Source organism: Phodopus roborovskii, unplaced genomic scaffold (genome assembly GCF_943737965.1).
Source record: "Phodopus roborovskii unplaced genomic scaffold, PHOROB, whole genome shotgun sequence".
Classification (NCBI taxonomy): domain Eukaryota; kingdom Metazoa; phylum Chordata; class Mammalia; order Rodentia; family Cricetidae; genus Phodopus; species Phodopus roborovskii.
Window position 1 is genome coordinate 13,020,251 of NW_026126629.1, and position 19,049 is coordinate 13,039,299.

Consider the following 19,049-nt stretch of genomic DNA (forward strand, 5'->3'; position numbering starts at 1 on the left):
GCATTTGCAGAGAAAAAAGACAAGAACTCTGGTGCTGTTTTATTACCCATATAATGAGCAACACATTATGTCTGTCAAGATACACCTGGTTAGAAGATCATAAATCACAATAAACAATTGCTTAGAAGATAATAAAGGTTCATAAATTTTACATGTTATTAATTATCCTATTTAAAGTTGCAGACCTCTAGGGCTTTACCCTTCTTCATAGTACTTATTACCACTTAACATTATGCTTTTGTGTTTTCTATCTCCACCAGAAAGTAAATGCCTAAAAGGAAGAGTATAGTGTTTCAGTTGCTAATCACCTCTATTCCTTGGTTCACAATGAACAGCCAATAAATATTTGTTTACCAGGCAATACAGACAGTATAAGAACTATTAATTAGTCTTTTCTGTCAAATAATGGGAAATTTTTATGATAAAGAATTCAAATACGTTTATCTCCCCACCTTATAAGACTTCCATGCAAATGTTTAAACCCCCATCCACAGTCCTTGTAAAATCTTTAGGCAAATGTTTTAATGCTTCACTACCACACCACTGGGTAAAACTTTTGTTTATATAAAGGCCCTGCAGTATTCTAGAATTTGAATAAGTTAAAGGACCACCACCTTCCTATTTTTCTTCATTTCCTTTACACAAATCCTTTTAAAACTAGTCAATCATGAAAGATTGTGAAGTGGGACCCCAGCCAGTGGTTAAAAGACACAGCCAAGGTGACAGACTAGAAACCAAGTGAAATTCCTCTCCTGGTATGCTCCTTATCCTGGTTTAGGTTGTAGCACACTCTTTATAAAAACAAACAAATAAATAAATTGCCAACCCTGGTGGTGGTGGTACATGCTTTTAATCCGAGAGGCCGAGGCAGGCGGACCTCTATGACCTCAAGGCCAGCCTAGTCTACAAAGCTACAGAGAAACCCTGTCTCAAAAAAACCAAAAATAAATAAATAAATAAATAAATAAATAGATAAATAAATAAATAAATAAATAAAAATTGCCTAAATGAACTGCTTTCACTTTGTTCATGAATTCCTTATTGCCACACTGAACACATTCTTGGTTTGGTTTTATCAATAATTGTATATTGAGAAATAATGCTTGGGCTGGAGGGATTGCTGCTCTGTAATAAATTACTCCCCACTGAAGCATTCCAGTAGCCTTCACAAAAAAACCCTTGATAAGAGGAAGAGTGGCTTGTCAGTGTTCTGCTACACAAGTATAGCCTGAAGCTTGGGGGTGGGGGGATAGGGTGAAGACAAAACAACAAAACAAAATTTCAATAATCATCAATAGTAGACTTAAACACATTGACTCTAATCAAACATTGCCACATTTGTCAAGAATGTTTTTATGGCAATTAGAAAGTCATGGTTTTCAACTGTGGCACTATATTCTCTTTCAGTTTTGTTTCTGTTTTGTTTTTTATTTTTTCACTCTCCAAAGTGGGTCTCACTGTGTGGCTCTGGATGTTCTGGAATTCACTATGTAGAACACTGCCATTATTTTCTTGTCAAACCCTCAAAACAAGAAACTCAGCCAATTAGCGTTTAGTTTTCAATATCTATCATAAAATAAACAAAAAAGATCGTTAGTCATAAAAACTTAAACTTTACTAAAAGCGCAAGTAAATGTTTGTATTAATACATTTATACCTAGTTCATGTAAAATGCATGACAAAAGAAACAAGAAAAACACTGAAAATGCTTAGATGGATCCTTTCATCCCATAAATACAAAAAGGTTTTGGTCCGGAGCCTTATAATTAATTCGAGGTAAATTTACACATGCAAAACTCACAAAAAAAAAAAAAAAAAACAGTGTCAAATGCCCTAAAATGCACATAGTGAATTAAAAGGAGAGGATATCAAGTGCATATCACATAGCTCAAGACATCCTGCCTAGTCACAGCCCCCACGGAACTCAGCAGTGATAAAAGTTAAGCAATTAACCAAAGTTAAACCTCTTAGAGTTGGTAAATATCGTGCCAGCCACCGCGATCATACGATTAACCCAAACCAATTGTTCTCGATGTGTTTTATGACCATGACTATCAGATAGAATTAAAATCCCATTTATTTATATGTGAAAATTCACTGTTAAATCTAAATCGAAAATAATTCTAGGTTGGCCTTGAGTTTACGGAGATCCAAACGCCTATGCCTCTCGAGTGCTGCGATTAAAGGCCTACACCACCACGAAGCTCTTCCATTTTTAACAGGTGTTGGCTAAAAGAGAGAGGGTTAAAAAAAAGTGCTTAGGGAAGATGTTACCCAGAGCTAAAATGGCCGCGTCGGCTTCGCAGACCGCAGCCAAAACGGACGCTAACTGTGACGTTTCCGATCACAAATTTCCATTGGTCCGATCCCGGAGCCAAGACCCCGCCTCCCCCGCTGCACCGCCCTTCCGTCAGGAGCTTGCTCCTGATTGGCTGTGTGTACTATTTACCTTTTGTCCGGATATTGCGTGACGCGCTGAGTCGCGCAGCTGCGAAGGAGCGGGCAGAAGGAGGTGGCGAGCTCTCGGTTTGGCTGGCCCGGAGGGGAGCCTCGTGGTAGAGGTGACCGGAGCTGAGGTACGGCCCGGCGAGCCCTGAGAATCCCTGTCCCCAAGACGGGCTTCGTCTCAGCGGGGTGTAGGCCGGCTGCTGCGGGCGGGCGGGGCAGGGAGATGTGGCGGGCCCTCGCTGTGCCTCTTCCTGGGCAGGGAGAGAGATGCTGAGTCACGGGGACCCGCGCCGGCTGAGGGTGCTGTGAGGTGGTTGCGTGGTCACGGAGGCTGCGAGCTGGCGCTGAGAGGGAAGGACCCGATGCCCCCGTGCGCAAGGGAGCCGTAAGGGCCGGCAGTAGTTCGTACAAAACCAACCTAGGGGCGGTCTCGGAGGTCCAGAATCCTCCTTAAATACGTAGCGGATGGCCGTCGTGGGCTCTTACACGACATAAGGCCGTTCAGACACAGACCTCTGTCCGGGTCTGTAGGCTGAAGGCTAAAGAAGCGACAGGTTGAGATGATGATGTAATGGCGTGAAAGTACCAGCAGGACTATCCTTTCCTTCCACAAGGTCACTTGTTAGTTCCTGTGGAAGGACTCTCAAAAAAGTCAACCTGAAGGTGCTGGTTAAAACTGCTTTATCATTACATCCCTGGAGTTTTAAGGTAAATCGTGGGCGGTTTCTGAGTCCCAAGATTTACTCCAATTTTCTTGTATTTGGGGAAAAGACGCCAATGGAAGATTCATCACAACTCAGTAGCCAGAAATGTGCTTTTAGCATTACAAAAACAAAACAAAACAAAAAACTTCCATGTAATCCATTATAGTCTTACTGGAGCTAAGACTATTCAATTTTAGTTTGTTAGGAGAGTTGTTTATTTACCCTGTTGAGGACATCGAAAGGAGTCTTAACAACAGGAAAAACCTGGCTGGACAATTATGATTATTTTGATCGAATGTTATGTAGTGATGGAATAAATTAACTTAAGCTGAATGTGCCTTTTTAAGTATTTGACGTATTTACTAAACATTTACATGCCTGGCTTGTACAGTTCGACCTCAACCGAGTTGGTTATTCATCTTTTCCTGATGAATAGTTACTGAAAAGTTACACAAATTTTTGTTTTATGTTGGGTTTGTGTTTGTTTGTTTGTTTTTCTATAGATTTGGAGACTGTCCTGGAACTCTCTTTGAAGACCAGCTTGCTTAGGCCTCGAACTCTTAGAGATCCACCTGCTTCTCCCTCCCAATTGCCCGGCCGTAGATTCTTTTAACATTACTCACTGAATGATAGTATAAGTTATCAGTCAACACTATTATAAAATCTGTTAGAATTGTAATTGTGGGGCCGGGTGTTGGTGGTGAATGCCTTTAATTCCAGCACTCGGGAGGCAGAGGCAGGCGAATCTCTGTGAGTTTGAGGCCAGCCTGGTCTACAGAGTGAGTTCCAGGACAACCTCCAAAGCAATACAGAGAAACCCTGTCTCTAAAACAACAACAAAAACAGAATTGTAATTGTGTTAACATAATAACATTCATTCTGTACAATGGATGGATGGTGGTTCAAACTATGATGAATGACCCATCGCAAACTGGATTTCATGAGTTAAAAAGTAGTGAGGCCACTGTTGTGATTTTTTTTTTTTTTTTTTTTTTTTTTTTTTTTGTAGACCCTTAATTTGTTCTATTTGGCTCCTCTGTTCCCTTCTCAATTAACTTATTTTTTCCCCCTCTACCTTTCTAACCAGCATTTCAGATCTGCTTAGTGAACCGGTGTATCACCCACCATGCTGGCTGCAAGGATCGTGTGTCTCCGGACACTGCCTTCCAGGGTTTTCCAGCCCACTTTCACCAAGGTCTCCCCACTTGTGAAGAATTCCATCACAAAGAATCAATGGCTCTTAACACCCAGCAGGGTAAAGAATGCTTTTTCAGTATTGGTTTCCATCCCCATCTGGGTGTTTTGTTGGTAAATTAATGGGTTATCTGTGAGAGTGTCTGGTGGTTTGTAGCTTACTCTCTTTTAGTGACTTAATAAATGAAGCAACAGTAGTTTCCAGTGAGCTTTCTATTTACATCACTATCACAAATGAAAGAGGTTTTATACCTTATATCTCTTTCAGTTTCTTAGAAAACAGAGTAAACATTGGGGAATTGAGTTACATGGTACAGCAAAAGGATTATATGTGGGAACTGTATTCAAATGCTTAAGAACCCAAAATACTACCAGATGGTTCATTTTATCAGTTACTAAAGATGGCCTTACAGTTTTTGCTTAGATAAGGATAAAAATCTGTCCATTTTCAAGAAAGGCCCGTTTCCTTTGGTAACAGGTGATTTTCTTGGAGATCTGGCCTCCAAATTGTGACTTCTCCTGTGCTCCCAGGTGCTGAGATTGCAAGCCAATAGATCCATCTTCTAGTATTTAAATGAGTATACCATGTGTTTTAAAGTGTGAATTAAAGAGAACATAAGTATCTAGAAGGAGGTATTTTCTCTTAAAATAACTTCACTACCACTGAGAAAGACCTAGATAAATGATTGAGTGCTTTCCTATTGTTCATGAGACTTTAGATTTAACCCTCACTACCTGAGAAAATTGTATAATCATGTCAAAGATGGAGCACAGGTCAGTCTACGTCTAATCTTAGTTAACTTTTATCTGATACTATAGTGTAAAAAAATCCTCTGTTTTATTGACATACTGTTGGTCTAAATGGTACTTGTCTTTTTTGTATATGTCAGGAATATGCTACCAAGACAAGAGTTAGGATCCACCGTGGGAAAACTGGCCAAGGACTGAAAGAGGCAGCTTTTGAGCCATCAATGGAAAAGATCTTTAAAAGTAAGTTGAAGTTCAATATTAACATGAAGCTGCTACGTGTATTTCAGAAGCCTATGAACAATTTCCTGAAAATACATTCAAACCTACATGTGTGTATTTTTTGCAAGAAAGGTCACACTTCTATATGGACCAAAGTTTCTGCCCTGCCCAGTCCTGTAGCTTTTCAGTTTCAAATACACACAGAGACTTACATTAATTATACACTGTTTGGCCGATGGCTCAGGCTTCTTATTGGCTAGCACTCTATAATTAATAACCCATTTCTATTAATCTGTGTAACTCTTGGCTTACCGGTGGTGGCAGAGTTTTTCTTCCTTGGCAGCTACATTGCTTCTCTCCCATGACTCATTCTGTCCTTCCCAGCCTTCTCTGCTGGTAGTCTCACCTATATTTCCTGCCTGGCTACATCCTGCCAAAACAGCTCTATTTATCAACCAGTAAGAAACCTTCACAGCATACAGAAAAGGGCATCCTCGTCATCTCTTTTCTGTCTAAATAAAAAGGAAGGTTTTAATTCTAATATAGTAAAATTATATATAACAAAACAGTTAATCAAGCAAAAATTATATTTCTTAGGAAATCTGATAACTCAAAAAGGAGTAGTGCTTTGCATTGTATTGTGTTTGTTTGCTGGTTATTGTTAGGTGCATGTTTTTCACACCAGTCTGGTCCCACAGCTGTGCCAGCCCCAAATAACACACAGATGCTGTATTAGATATAATGCTGTTAGCCTGTTACTAGCATAACTTATTGGCTAGCTCTGTCTTAAATATTAACCCATTTCTGTTAATCTAAGAATTTCCTCGTGGTCTTATCTTACAGGAGCGAGGGGCTGGTTCTCTGTTCTTCATGTTGAATCTCCTCCCCACTTTCTCCTCCTGAATTCTCTTCTCCTAGTCCCACCCATATCTTGCTTTCCTATTGGCCAACTGCCAATAGGAAACCAACCAATACAAGAAACATATTTACAGAATCTCTTTTCTGTCTAAAATATAAAGAAGGGTTTTAACCTTAACATAGGAAAATATATAACAAAACATTTATAACAATGTTTAGTTCATTAACATTTAGCAAGATTTAAAGAAAATATTCCATTATCTATCCTATCTTTGTGAGTCTAAAGTCCTATATGTAATTTATCTTTAATCCTAAGGAAAACTGTAACCATAACTATCTGTCTTCAACTCCATCAAAGACCACAGACGGATAATATATAAACTCTAGAAATGACAGAGACATCTCACTGCCTGGTCAGTCACCCAACGTTCTTCTATAATGTTCATCTTCAGCCCATAGGCCATAGTGTGTCAGGCAAACTCCTCAGCAAAGCAGGAAACTTTCAACTGTCGACCTGTATTGGCAGTGTGTCAGTCACTTTTGTCTGTGTCCTGCAGAATGTCTCTGGCATTCTCTTCCATGAAGCAGGAACTGTAGCAATGTTCATTTTGTATCAGCAGTCACTTTCCTGTGGGTCTTGCATGTCCAGTTTATACAGCATAAAGTCAAACAGTCCAGACAAAAGCAGTATCTTGCTCAAATGGCTAGTTTTGCCATATTGGAAGCAAACTTGTTTATAACAAGTTTCTTCGATAGAGAAATATACATATCACAAAATTGACCTTATTTAAATTTGTATCAATAAATAAAAATCCATTCCAAAAATCCATTCATATCCATACCACAATCCCCTTTTTACCTTTAAAAAGATTGGTTGTGGTCATTAACCATTTAAACCAACCCCATTTAAATGAAAACAAACATTTATAGACAATATTTGGGAATTTGGGCATCGTTCTTTCCAAATTGCTTACTGCTGGTAGGAGGTGCTGTCATGATGATCCTAATAAGACATAGAAATTCTGGCTGTAGTGGTCTGCAAGGCTGTCTTATCCCATGGATATTGCTTCAGGGGGTCTTGCTTGATCAAACCATGTTAGTCTGGAAAGAATCCACAGCATTTTATTTTCTGTGGAAACAAAAATAGAAATCCTTTTCCCCATTAACCTGTCCTTGAACTTAATTTTGGAGTCAAAATTATTTTTAAAATATATATTGGAATAATCCAGCAGCATTTCTTTTAACAATTGTTGCTGTTTCCTTAGCAGTTAAACAATACAAAGACAACACAATAACATCCAAAGTCTCTCTGAGCTTTCCATCTTTACGTGGCTTATATTTTTTCATTTTTTGAGACAGGGTTTCTGTGTAACTTTGGCTGTCCTGGAATTCACTTTATACACCAGGTTTATTTTGAAATTACAGAGATCCACTTGCCTCTGTCTCCCATGTGCTGGAATTAAAGGCATGTGCCATCAATGCCCCAGCTATTCTTTTTATTTATTTATTTTAAACAGCTGCTCATACACACCATTGAATTGTTAGCAGCACTTCTTAAAAGTGGTGCGGTTTTTCGCCACTTATGCTGAGTCAGGAAACATCCCTTAAAGGAGCTGTCTTCCTGCTTGTCTCTAGCAAAACAGAGTCCAACCGAGAAAAATGCAGTAACTAAGAAGCCTTGCTTGTCTCCATTCTTTTGTTTCTAAAACCCTTTTTAAGCTTTTGTCAAGTTTTAAGTGGAAGTTCTTATTAGCCTCGTTGCCAGCGCCATTTTGTTATGAGTATGTTTTCCCACCGGTCTGGTTCCACAGCCACGCCAGCCCAAATAACACACAGAGGTTCTGTATTAGATATAAAGCTGTTAGTCTGTTACTAGTATTACTTATTGGCTAGCTCTGTCTTAAATATTAACCCATTTCTATTAATCTAAGATATTTCCACGTGGTCTTATCTTACAGGAGGGGCCGGTGTTCTCTTTGAATCTTCTCCCTACTTCCTCCTCCTGAATTCTTTTCTCCTAGTCCTGCCTATCTTGTTTTCCTGTTGGCCAACAGTGCATCAGTGCTTTATTCATTGACATCTCCCATCGGATTATATTAAGATTTGCAGTTTTAGGAAGGAAAATATTGTCATACTATTATCTAAAGTGGTAGACCCTATTCAGAAAGTTTGTTTCAGGTTATTTAGACTCTTCATTCAAGCATGTTTCAAGTAAAAAATAAATCACTAAAACAGGTATTAGTAAAAGCTTACCCATCCAAGAAGAATTCATGAGTTTTCCTAAGCCCTTTTAAGGGAGCACTATCCCTTAAAATTTATATTGTATGTATGTATGTCTGAGTATCTGCCTGGTCTGTGCCAGTGCCCACATAGACCAAGAAGACATCTCATCCCCTGGAACTCAAAGTTTTAGGTGATTATATGCTACCTGAAGTGAGTGCTGGGAACTGAACTCAGGTCCTGAAAGAGCAGCAAAAGGCTCTTAACTACAGAGCCGGATCTATAGCCCCTAGGAAGGCATTATCTTAATGAAGTCACTTTGATTCATAGTTTGAATTTTAAGTTTGGAGATTCTGAAACCAGATTAATATTGCTTCTTAACTTGGAAATGTCACTGTTGGGGGAAGAACTCTAATCGGTGTCATAGAAAGAATTTCTTTTTGATAGAGGCTTGACCACAGAGAACAAATCATGATTTTCCAGGAACATTCTTAGTGAACAAGTTTAAGTTGAAGGGAGTAAGATGTTCTTTATGAACATCTGCCATGAAGTTGATAAATTTTCAATATTCTAAAGCAAGAACATCTCTTCCTTTATTGGGTACATAAACATTAATAGCATTTTTCTTTATCAATTTTCTAGACTCACCTAAAACTTCACCTAGGTTAATACCTTAGGTACAGTGAGGAATGACTGATACCATTTTAATTTATTTTATAAACATTTATTTATTCATCTGGGATATGTTTTTGCTGTGTAGACCCTGCTGGTCTTAGATTTTTTTTTTTTTTTTTTTTTTTTTTTTTGCCTTAATCTCCCAAGTAGTGCTCCTCTGTTCTTTGTAGTGATTATTTTACATTTGTTTCAGGAGTATCATTTCCTTCCAGTCTCCTAATATTGAGACTACTGTAAAGAAACAGTTAGGATTTGATCCCCTCCTCAGTATTTTTCATATTTATCCCAGCACTTTAGTTGAAATGTGCTGATCCTACCCTGTGTTTCTGTGCTTGCAGTTGATCAGATGGGAAGGTGGTTTGTTGCTGGAGGAGCAGCTGTTGGTCTTGGAGCGCTGTGCTACTATGGCTTAGGAATGTCTAATGAGATTGGAGCTATCGAAAAGGCTGTGTAAGTAAATTGATCCTAAATAACCAGAATCCTTCCTTCAAATAAAGGTTCCCATTTTCTTCCCATTCTTGAGTCTCTAGTCATTTTTGGAATGCCTTGTCTGCTTTTCATTTATGAATATGCAAATATGTTCATTTGTCATAGATTTATTCAACCCTAAGTAAGCATCTTTTACCAAGGTTATGTATTCAGAAAAGAAGAAAATGTATTGCTTTTTATGTGTATCAAGTGTATGTTTGTGTCATTTAATCTCCAATAGCTCCAAGATGTGCATAATTATTTATACATCATAGCTGGGTGTGGTGGTACACACCTTTATTCCCAACACTTAAGAGGCAGAGTCCAGGACAGCCTGGTCTATGATCTATAGAGCCAGATCCAAGATAGCCAGTACAGCACAGTGAAACCCTTTCTTGAAAAACCAAAACCAATAATAATGGTTATTATTTCCATCATAATTAGATTGAGAACATTAAAGGGATTTATTCTAGCCTCTTTAGCATATCTAACAAATGATTTGTTCAAAATTTACAGCCATAAATAAGCTAAACTTGTCTTTTTTTTTTTGTTGTTGTTGTTGTTACAGAATTTGGCCTCAGTATGTGAAGGATAGAATTCATTCTACTTACATGTACTTATCAGGGAGTATTGGTTTAACAGCTTTGTCTGCCTTGGCAGTAGCCAGAACACCTGCTCTAATGAACTTCATGATGAGAGGCTCTTGGGTGGTAAGTTAGCTACTTGGTATTTTTGTGGGAAGGTGTTGCAGGGTGATTAGTTGGTTTTGTTGCTTTTTTGGTATAAAGATCAAAAGATTTTATGACCCAGGCAGTGGTAGAGCACATGCCTTGAATCCCAGCACTCAGGAGGCAGAGGCAGGCATATCTCTGTGAGTTCCATACCAGCCTGGTCCACAGAGCAAATTTCAGGACAGGCTCCAAAAAAAAGCCTGGTCTCTAAAAACAAAAACAAAACAAAACCAAAAGAAATTCATGAACCTGGGACCATTAATATTTCAGTAGTAAAAGACTTGCCTAGAATCTGTTGAACTGTAGGTTTGGTTCCTGATACAGAGACGAAAAGATGTCCTAAAATATACATTGTGGGAAAGGGAGAGGACATTAAATGGAAGAATACTATATTACTCTTTATCAGATATGTTTTAAACAAATCAAAGGGATTGAAACCTGAATTTAGGAGCAGATAGGAAACAACTTCTATTTTCTACCTGGTGGTTGTGGCACTCTCCTTTAATCCCAGCACTACGGAGGCAGAGGTGGGCAGATCTCTTGAGTTTGAGGCCAGCCTGGTCTACAGAGTAAGTTCTGAGATAACCAGGGCTACAGAGAAACTGTCTTAAAAACAAATGAAGTAAATGCAAATCCACCTTGCAGATTAGTATGAAATTCCTGTCCCCAAAGCCCTTGCTTTCCACAGTGTTAGAGAAAATTACTGTGGTGGTGCTGCTACTCCTAAGCTCTGCTTTTATCTAGGTGCTCTGTTCAGTGGAGATTTCTTTCTTCTTTTGGTTTTGCTTTTTGTTGTTGTTTGGTAGGTTTGGTTTTGGTTTTTTTGTTTTTTTGGGTTTTTTTTTTTTTTGTTTTGTTTTTTGAAACAGGTTATCTCTATGTAGTCTTTGCTGTTCTGGAACTCATCTGTTTAACAGGCTGGCCTCAAACTCATAGAGATCTATCTGTCTCTGCCTCCTGGGATCAAAGGCATGAGCCACCACTGCCTAGTAAAGTAGGATATTTCTTTATTTTTTAAGCACTTGGTGTTTTGCTATCTAGCACTGTATGCTTTCGGATATGGATTCTGCTCCTGCTCTGTGGTGGGGGAGATCTAGAATGCACTAGAAATGCATTAAGAAATAAAAGTTGAAAGTGAAACAAGTCAGCTGAAAGAGTTTTTCTCAGTCCATCAGGGCACCTCTGTAAAAGAGTTCATTCTTTAATGTGCAGTGGTGTTTTGCTTCCATGTTTATGTGTGTTGGGCTCCATGAAACCTGAGTTATAGACAGTGTGTGCCTCCATGTGGGTGCTGAGTATTTAACCTGGGTCCTCTGCAAGAGCAGTTAGTGCTCTTAACTTGGAGCACCTCTCCAGCCTCTGAGACTTAGTTCTTCAGGGTTGTTGCTACATGTTTTGTTGAAACATTGTTTCCACAGAGGATAAGGCCAGTCCAGCAGAACAAAGAAGAGTTGGGAGCTAGGAAGACCTAATGGGGAAAGACCCATTCAGGGTGAGATTTCTGGCGAGAGGATATGATTAGAAAGGATATCTTTGATTTCCAAGCTGACCAAAGTACCTAACAGAGAGCACTGTACAGCCTGGGGTGGCAGAAATATGCTTCTGTTTGAATGCTAAGAACTAATTAATGTGGGAGACACAAACAAAGCAGGTGTCATCAGCTCAGCTGTGCCTGTAAGTCTCAAAATGAGGGATTAAAACACGAGACCAGGAAAGGAAAGAGATGTAAATTACATTCCCTTAGTTGGAAACCCTTAACTGTAAGTTTGGGATCCGTGATATTTCCTACATTGTATATTCCAAGAGGAGAACTTATGATAATTTAGACATGACAGTCACTGAGAGGAAAACCATTATAATAATATATCCATTTGAACTCTTAGTCTAAGGACCTTGCTTATCAGCTGAGTATCCTGACTCTCCTAGCCTTAAAGAGAGGTTTATAGAGGCAAAGAATAAGTGAAGGTGAGCTCTCACTAGGAAAGTCAGTTTGAATCAAGGCAAATAGTTTAAAATTAAGCTTATATAAGCACAGCAGTATTCTGAAAGATTAAAATGTACATAAAAATATAATACCAAAACTGACAAGGAAGCTTTGGTGAGACCATGACCTCTGTAGCAAAATGTTACTCTTTTCTGCTACTAAGAATAGTTAAGAGAAATACTTGAGGGAGCTAGGTAGATGATGTTACAGAAAGGAATGTCGAGTCTTTTGGAGGTGATACAGATAGGCAAGAAAGCATGGTTTTCCTTAAGTGCCTTTGAAACAGGAGTGACATCTGCCACTATTGGGCAAAGTGCCTGCTAGAAGAGTTTCCGAGAAAGCCTAGTAAGTTAGTCAGGTATTAAGTGGGGCGGGCATCTCACATCTAGAAGTTAGAGGACAACTTTATGGAAATGGTTCTTTCCTTTCTATATTTTTGTGGATTCTGAGGATGGAACTCTGGTCCTCAGGCTTACATTTGGGGCTCAGTGAGTAAAACTTGCTGCTGATCCATCTCTGGCCTGCCAGGGTGGTTTGTTTATTTGTTTGTTTGTTTAGTTACTTTTTGGTTTTGTTGTTGGGTGTTTTTTTTTTTTTTTGAGGCAGGGTCTTCCTATCAGCCCTGGCTGTTGTAGAACTGTTTGTAGACAAGGCTGGTACTGGTTTTCTTGAAACAGGCTCTCTTTATTTAGCCCTGGCTGTCCTAGAGCTTAGTTTGTGGACTAGGCAGGCTTTGAATGTGCCTCCCAAGTGCTGGGATAAAGTCATGTACCACCATACATTCTTAAAGGCACAGTAGACACAATTAAGGAAACATGAAACTTTGGGGCATTTATTCAGTCCTGTCACTTTAGTATCACTAAAATGTAAAATATGAGCAGGTAAACAGAAATGCAGATTTTTAAAGAAAAATATGAACAAAGGATTCATGGAACAGTTTGTAGCAATTGTTTCTCTATTAGAAAACAGTGAGGTAGAATCCAGTATGATTTTCAGCATTGGTTTTTCTTATCCTGCACAAAAACGGCTGACTCATTTTCCTATGCTTAACATCAGGTTGAAAGTTAGTCTCTGGCAGTAGAGGGCACTCTTCCTAATGTGGTCTTACTAAAGTTGAAATGAACAGAAACCTAAGTGTACTAGAGAAAAACAGGATTCAGTTTCTTATTCCTCATAGTGATTAGTCATACTTGACTCTGGGCTTCTACATTAAGGACCTGTTTGGTTTTTTAATGTGTGTCTTCCAGACAATTGGTGCAACCTTTGCAGCCATGATTGGAGCTGGAATGCTGGTGCAATCAATATCTTATGATCAGAGCCCAGGCCCTAAACATCTAGCTTGGATGCTTCATTCTGGTATGTTCTGTTTCAAATTCTTATTAAACTGCCTTGAATATTATTTATTCACTTCCTTGTTTATTTGTTTGGTTTGTTTTATTCCATTTTTGAAACAAGGTCTTTATTTGCATGCCAAACTGGCCTGCAGCTTGCTGTCTTCCTACTTCAGTCTCTTGAAGCGCCTGACAATATTGGCCTTTTTAATGGCTCTTCAGTTGGTATACCTCATTTTTAGAGACCATTTTTTGTATAATCATTGTTGGTACATTGTTATCAGGCCTTTCCTTTAAAGGTATTGATATTGAAGGTTGGTGGTATTAAGATAGCCCTGAGGTTATGCTGTGAGATAAACTACATATAAGAAAAGAGTTGAGAGGCCACTAAGGTGTTCAGCAGATAAAGGCCACAAACCTGGTAAGCTTATTCACTCCCTGGTAACCCTACATAAAGATAGAAGAGAACTAACTTTACAGAGTGATCCTGTGACCTCAACAGCATGGCATGACATATACCCATATATACACTATGTACACCTGCTTACACAATAGTCATTTAAAACAAGAGCCAGGTCTGATGAAACAGCCTATAATGCTTTCTCGGGTGGCTGAGTCAGGGAGATTACAGGTTTAAAGACAGCTTAAGTAACAAGGTGAGGCACTATCTCAGAAGACAGATGCAATGTGTGTAGAACAGTGGTATTAGGCTTGCTGCACAAGGCCCTGGCTTGATCCCCAGCACCAAGAAAACTAAAGGAAGCAACTACATTATTTTTTTGTTGAAATACTTTTGTATCCTGGACTCTTCCAGTTGGAGAGATTCCACTGATGTTTGGTGATTGACTATGCCATGTTCCTGTAATATTTAAGGGATTTTCTTTTCTTTCTTTTTTCTTTTTCTTTTTTGCTTGTTTGGTTGGTTTTGTTGTTGTTCCTCACCCTGACCCCACCCCCCAAGACTAGGTCTCACTGTGTAGCACTGGCTGTCCTGGAACTCACTATGTAGACAAAACTGGCTTCACTCTCAGAGACCCACCTGCCTCTGCCTACCACGTGCTGGTGTTAATGGCATGCACCACCACCGGCTCTGGGGTTTCTTTTTATGGGCTGAGATGATACTGTTCCTTATTAGAAGCCACCGCCCGCGGACCGCAGCCCGCTCTCCGCCCGGGCTGCCGAGATGAGACTGTTCCTTATTAGGTGAGGCAAGTCAATTATTGAGTATCTGGAAAACATCTATGTTTCCAAGTTGTATCACACACTTTGTTTTAGTTTATTTTCTTCCCTTTGGACATCACTAGGTTTCACCTTGAGCTATTTGTTTGGCATTGTTATCAGTTCTGTCTTTCTGTAATTGTGAAATCTAGTGACTTACACAGACTTTTACAAAATTACTAAAAATGCAGACTACTGTTTGTATTTGAATTGTGACCCAGCGGTGGTGTGGTAAGGAATTTGTATAGCTACAGGTATTAACTGTAAATTTGGTGATCCCAGATTGACTGTATGATTTGGATGGTAGGGTAGAAGTACCCAAATGTGAGATTCACTGTACCAACATTGTTTACTATAAGGTACAGTGTTAAGATAACCTTATGGTCATTTGTAGATCTCTAACGACCTTGCTCTTTCCCCAGGTGTGATGGGTGCAGTGGTGGCTCCTCTGACAATCTTAGGGGGGCCTCTTCTCCTGAGAGCTGCATGGTACACTGCTGGTATTGTGGGAGGCCTCTCTACTGTGGCCATGTGTGCACCCAGTGAGAAGTTTCTGAACATGGGAGCGCCCCTGGGAGTGGGCCTGGGTCTTGTCTTTGTGTCTTCAGTGGGTAAGCTGCTGTGCTTTGAAGGGTTTGGACATTAAGATTTATTTTTAAAAATTGTTTCAAAGATAGGCTAATTTGATTGGGTTTGATTATTTGACATCATAAAATCTTGGCTTATGGTTAAGTATTCATTTTATTAAGTATCTCAAATGATCAAGCTGACTTGGAAATTGTTCTAATGTTGACAAGTAATCCATTGGAAGAATGACAATCCATGAGATTGTATAAGCACCTACTCAGATATCAGATACACCAAGGTAGTTTTAAATAATGGAAGCTATAAGTCTAGTTCCAAGAATGCCCATCTCTATATAAATACTTTCTTTTTTCCCCTTGTTTCAGGGTCTATGTTTCTTCCCCCTACCACAGTGGCTGGGGCCACTCTGTACTCAGTAGCAGTGTATGGTGGATTAGTTCTTTTCAGTATGTTCCTTCTGCATGATACTCAGAAAGTAATCAGACGCGCAGAAATAACACCAATGCATGGAGCTCAAAAATATGATCCCATCAATGCGTAAGTAAACCTTTCTTTTACTGTTGTATTACATAACCATGGCTGTTTGGTTCCATGTATATTCGTTTCACAAGGACCATAAGATAGGTGGCCTAAAATTTATTCTCTTCAGACAAAGCATGGGAGACAGTCAGGCAGATAGATCCTCCTGAGTTTGAGGCCAGAGTGAGTTCCAGGGCAGCCAAAGCTATCACACAGAGAAACCCTGTCTTGAAATACCACCCCCAAAGGGGTGGGGGTGGGGAGATTCTCTTTCCCAAGGTCAGTACTAAAAGTGTCAGCACAGTGGGGAACTCTGAAGGCCCTGATGAGAATGTCCTCTGTCTCTCAGCTGCCTTATCACTGCTGGTGATTCTTGGCTAGTAGATACCTACCTTCATCTGCCATTCTCCCTGTGGTGTATGTCTCTGTCTTTTCTCTTATTGTTTTTGTTTAAGATTTATTTTATTTTATATGCTTTGGTGTTTTGCCTGCATGTATGTCTGTAAGGCTGCCAGATTCCCTGAAACTGGAGTTACTGACAGTTGTGAGCTATTATGAGGGTGCTGGGAATCAAAAGAGCAGCCAGTGTTCATCACTGCTGAGCCATCTCTCCAATCCATTTTGTCCTGTTTTAAGAAGACCACCAGACATAACCCTATACCAGTATGGTCTCATTCTAACTCACATTGTAATTGTATATTTTGGTTTGGTTTGGCTTGGTTTTTTTGTTTTTTGTTTTATTTTTGTTTTTCGACACAGGGTTTCTCTGTACTGTTTTCAAACCTGTCTTGGCACTTGTTTTGTTTTTGAGACACGGTGTGTCTGTGTAACCACCCTGGCTGTTCTGCAACTAGCTCTGTAGACCAGTCTGGCCACAGAGATCTGCCTGCTTCTGCCTCCCAAGAGCTTTAATTAAAAGTGTGCACCACCTTGTACCTGCATAATTATATCTTTGAAGATTATATTTCCAAATAAGGACACCCAATACTAAGTTTGGGCTCTCTACATAGAAAACTGATTGCTTTGCTCCTGCGTGTAACATTCAGGGGCCAATTGCAAGTACTGCCTGTTGGAATGCATGCATGTAATGAACTGTAATGTTTAAGGAGGGGAAACTGGTTCAGCAAACATTTTTCCTTGTGTTTGCTCTAGTTGACATTCAGTAATATAAAATAAAATAGTGTTTTCACTTTTCTTGGATTCTGCCTAGAGTTTCAAAGTGTCTCTCACATTTTTTAGTAATGCTTTCCTTTACCTAAAAATAAAATAATGTAATAGCTTTTTAAAATGTTGCTATAACACTTTATATAGCAGCTTTCTTAAAGGGGATGGATGAAAAATGCCAGACTGTTTGGCGAGGTTTTGTTTTTTCTGTTTCTCTGTTCTGGTTTGTTTGTTTGTTTAAAGGTATGTTTCTTCTATTTGTTTTGATTATGCCATTGTCTGACACCCAGCTTTGATACTCATAGTTGGATGTCAAAGAATTCATAATCCTTTTAAAAAGTGTGTTCTGCATTTAAAAGATGATTCTTCCCGAAGGAAAGCTGAGCATCATCTATCTAGTTTAGGACTCAGCTAACATTTAAACATTGTATTTTTAGTTCCCATTTAGTAACACTAGGAATAATGAGTATTTTTCCTTTTTTTTTTTTATAAGAATTATATTGTCATCATTATTAAAGTCACATTTTCCTCAATTTTCTCTTCTAGGATGTTGAGAATCTACATGGATACATTAAATATATTTATGCGAGTTGCAACTATGCTAGCAACTGGAAGCAACAGAAAGAAATGAAGTGGTCGCTTCTGGTGTCTCTGCCCCCTGATGCTTGCTTATTAGGAGCAGATAGTCATTACAGTTTGCACTAGCAAAACTGCTTTTGAGTTTAGAAGATAACCTGTCACCATGTTTAAATGTTCAGTAATGTGACCCTTCAGGCTTGCCTTTTCTTTTAGAGAATAAATTCAGTAGATGTCTTCCAAATAAGCACATTTTCATCTGTCATGTTTGAGTAATTTAAAAATGCTTTGGTGAATGTGAGAACTAAAATTTGTTACGAGATTTTTAATTTATAGCATAAGTAAAATATAGTGAATTTGTGTCTTCATATCTTATAGAACTTGCAGAATATCTAAGGTCATGAGTGACATGGAGGTTTTGGTATAGAGTTCAGAGAGAGAAAAGTCACCTGCAGTCATATTTTGAATGCTCAGGACAGCATCGATTGTTGTGAACTAAGGGGAGATGGCGGAATTGTGGAAACACGTGACCACTGTTGATAGTCTGACAGTTGTTTCTCCCCGTGTTTGTCAGTGGCCTCCTGGTTACTCATTGTCAGGATAGTACAGAGTGTTAATTCCCCTGGTGGAATTATGTGTATGTGTGTTTTACTATGAAGTCTTCTAAAACATTTCCTTAAAACTGTGTTCACTATAACCCACTCCAAAGCACGAGATTTTTTTTTTTTTTTTTCAAATATGCAGTGTATTTGTAGTTTCAGAGGTTGGTTGGGCATTTTTCTCAGTGTATAATTGAAAACATGCTTGATTTCTCGTCATAGCTTTGACAGCTGCCAGAAAAGCCTTTTTGTGGCTTATGCTAAGATTAGGAGCCTTTTTTCTATGTTCCTCTCAGGTTAAGCATGAACAAACAAAGCAAACTTAGTTGACTTTGGGAAATACTAGACTGAAAATAAAACAGGAAGGTGCTTTCTGTGTTCAGGTTACATTTGTAAGGTTTTGATACAGATCACTTGTGTGTGAGGGGCTTCAGTGAAGTCTGTATGAATATATATGCAATTGTTATTTTTGAGAAATATTTATTACAGTAATTCAGTTTAGTTTAATCATTTTAAAGTACACAGAATGCTTATTTCTAAAATAAAAGTTCTGGTCAGATGGTGAGTGCTGTACATTTTTTTTCCTGAAACATCCATGTTACTGTAGTCTGGTAAGATGGGGGGACTTGTGGCTGGGTGGCCAACCTCTATTTGGATCTCAACTTGGTTTTTTTGACCCTGGACAAATTACCTAATCTCCCCACACCCAATTTCTTCATCTGTAAGACGGAGACATCTATACTGTGGGTTTAAGGCTAAACTCAGACATGGTTGGGCATCATATGAGTGTATGAATTTTAGCTGTT

General features: G+C 39.0%; 1 protein-coding gene across 1 annotated transcript; it reads left to right on the plus strand.

The window, feature by feature from the left end:
* Positions 1 to 2,427: 2,427 nt before the first annotated feature.
* Positions 2,428 to 18,808, plus strand: Ghitm (growth hormone inducible transmembrane protein). Its single transcript, XM_051206759.1, has 9 exons — positions 2,428 to 2,576; positions 4,240 to 4,407; positions 5,237 to 5,336; positions 9,407 to 9,518; positions 10,105 to 10,246; positions 13,499 to 13,607; positions 15,223 to 15,411; positions 15,751 to 15,922; positions 17,615 to 18,808. The coding sequence occupies exons 2-9, from the start codon at positions 4,279 to 4,281 to the stop codon at positions 17,697 to 17,699; spliced, it is 1,038 nt and encodes a 345-aa protein (XP_051062716.1). The 5' UTR covers positions 2,428 to 2,576; positions 4,240 to 4,278; the 3' UTR covers positions 17,700 to 18,808.
* The last annotated feature ends 241 nt before the right edge of the window (positions 18,809 to 19,049 follow it).

Coding starts and splice junctions, on each gene's coding strand:
- Ghitm (XM_051206759.1), top strand. CDS start 4,279: ATGCTGGCTGCAAGGATCGTGTGTCTCCGGACACTGCCTTCCAGGGTT. Junction 4,408..5,236: donor GGCTCTTAACACCCAGCAGG/GTAAAGAATGCT, acceptor TGTATATGTCAG/GAATATGCTACCAAGACAAG. Junction 5,337..9,406: donor AATGGAAAAGATCTTTAAAA/GTAAGTTGAAGT, acceptor CTGTGCTTGCAG/TTGATCAGATGGGAAGGTGG.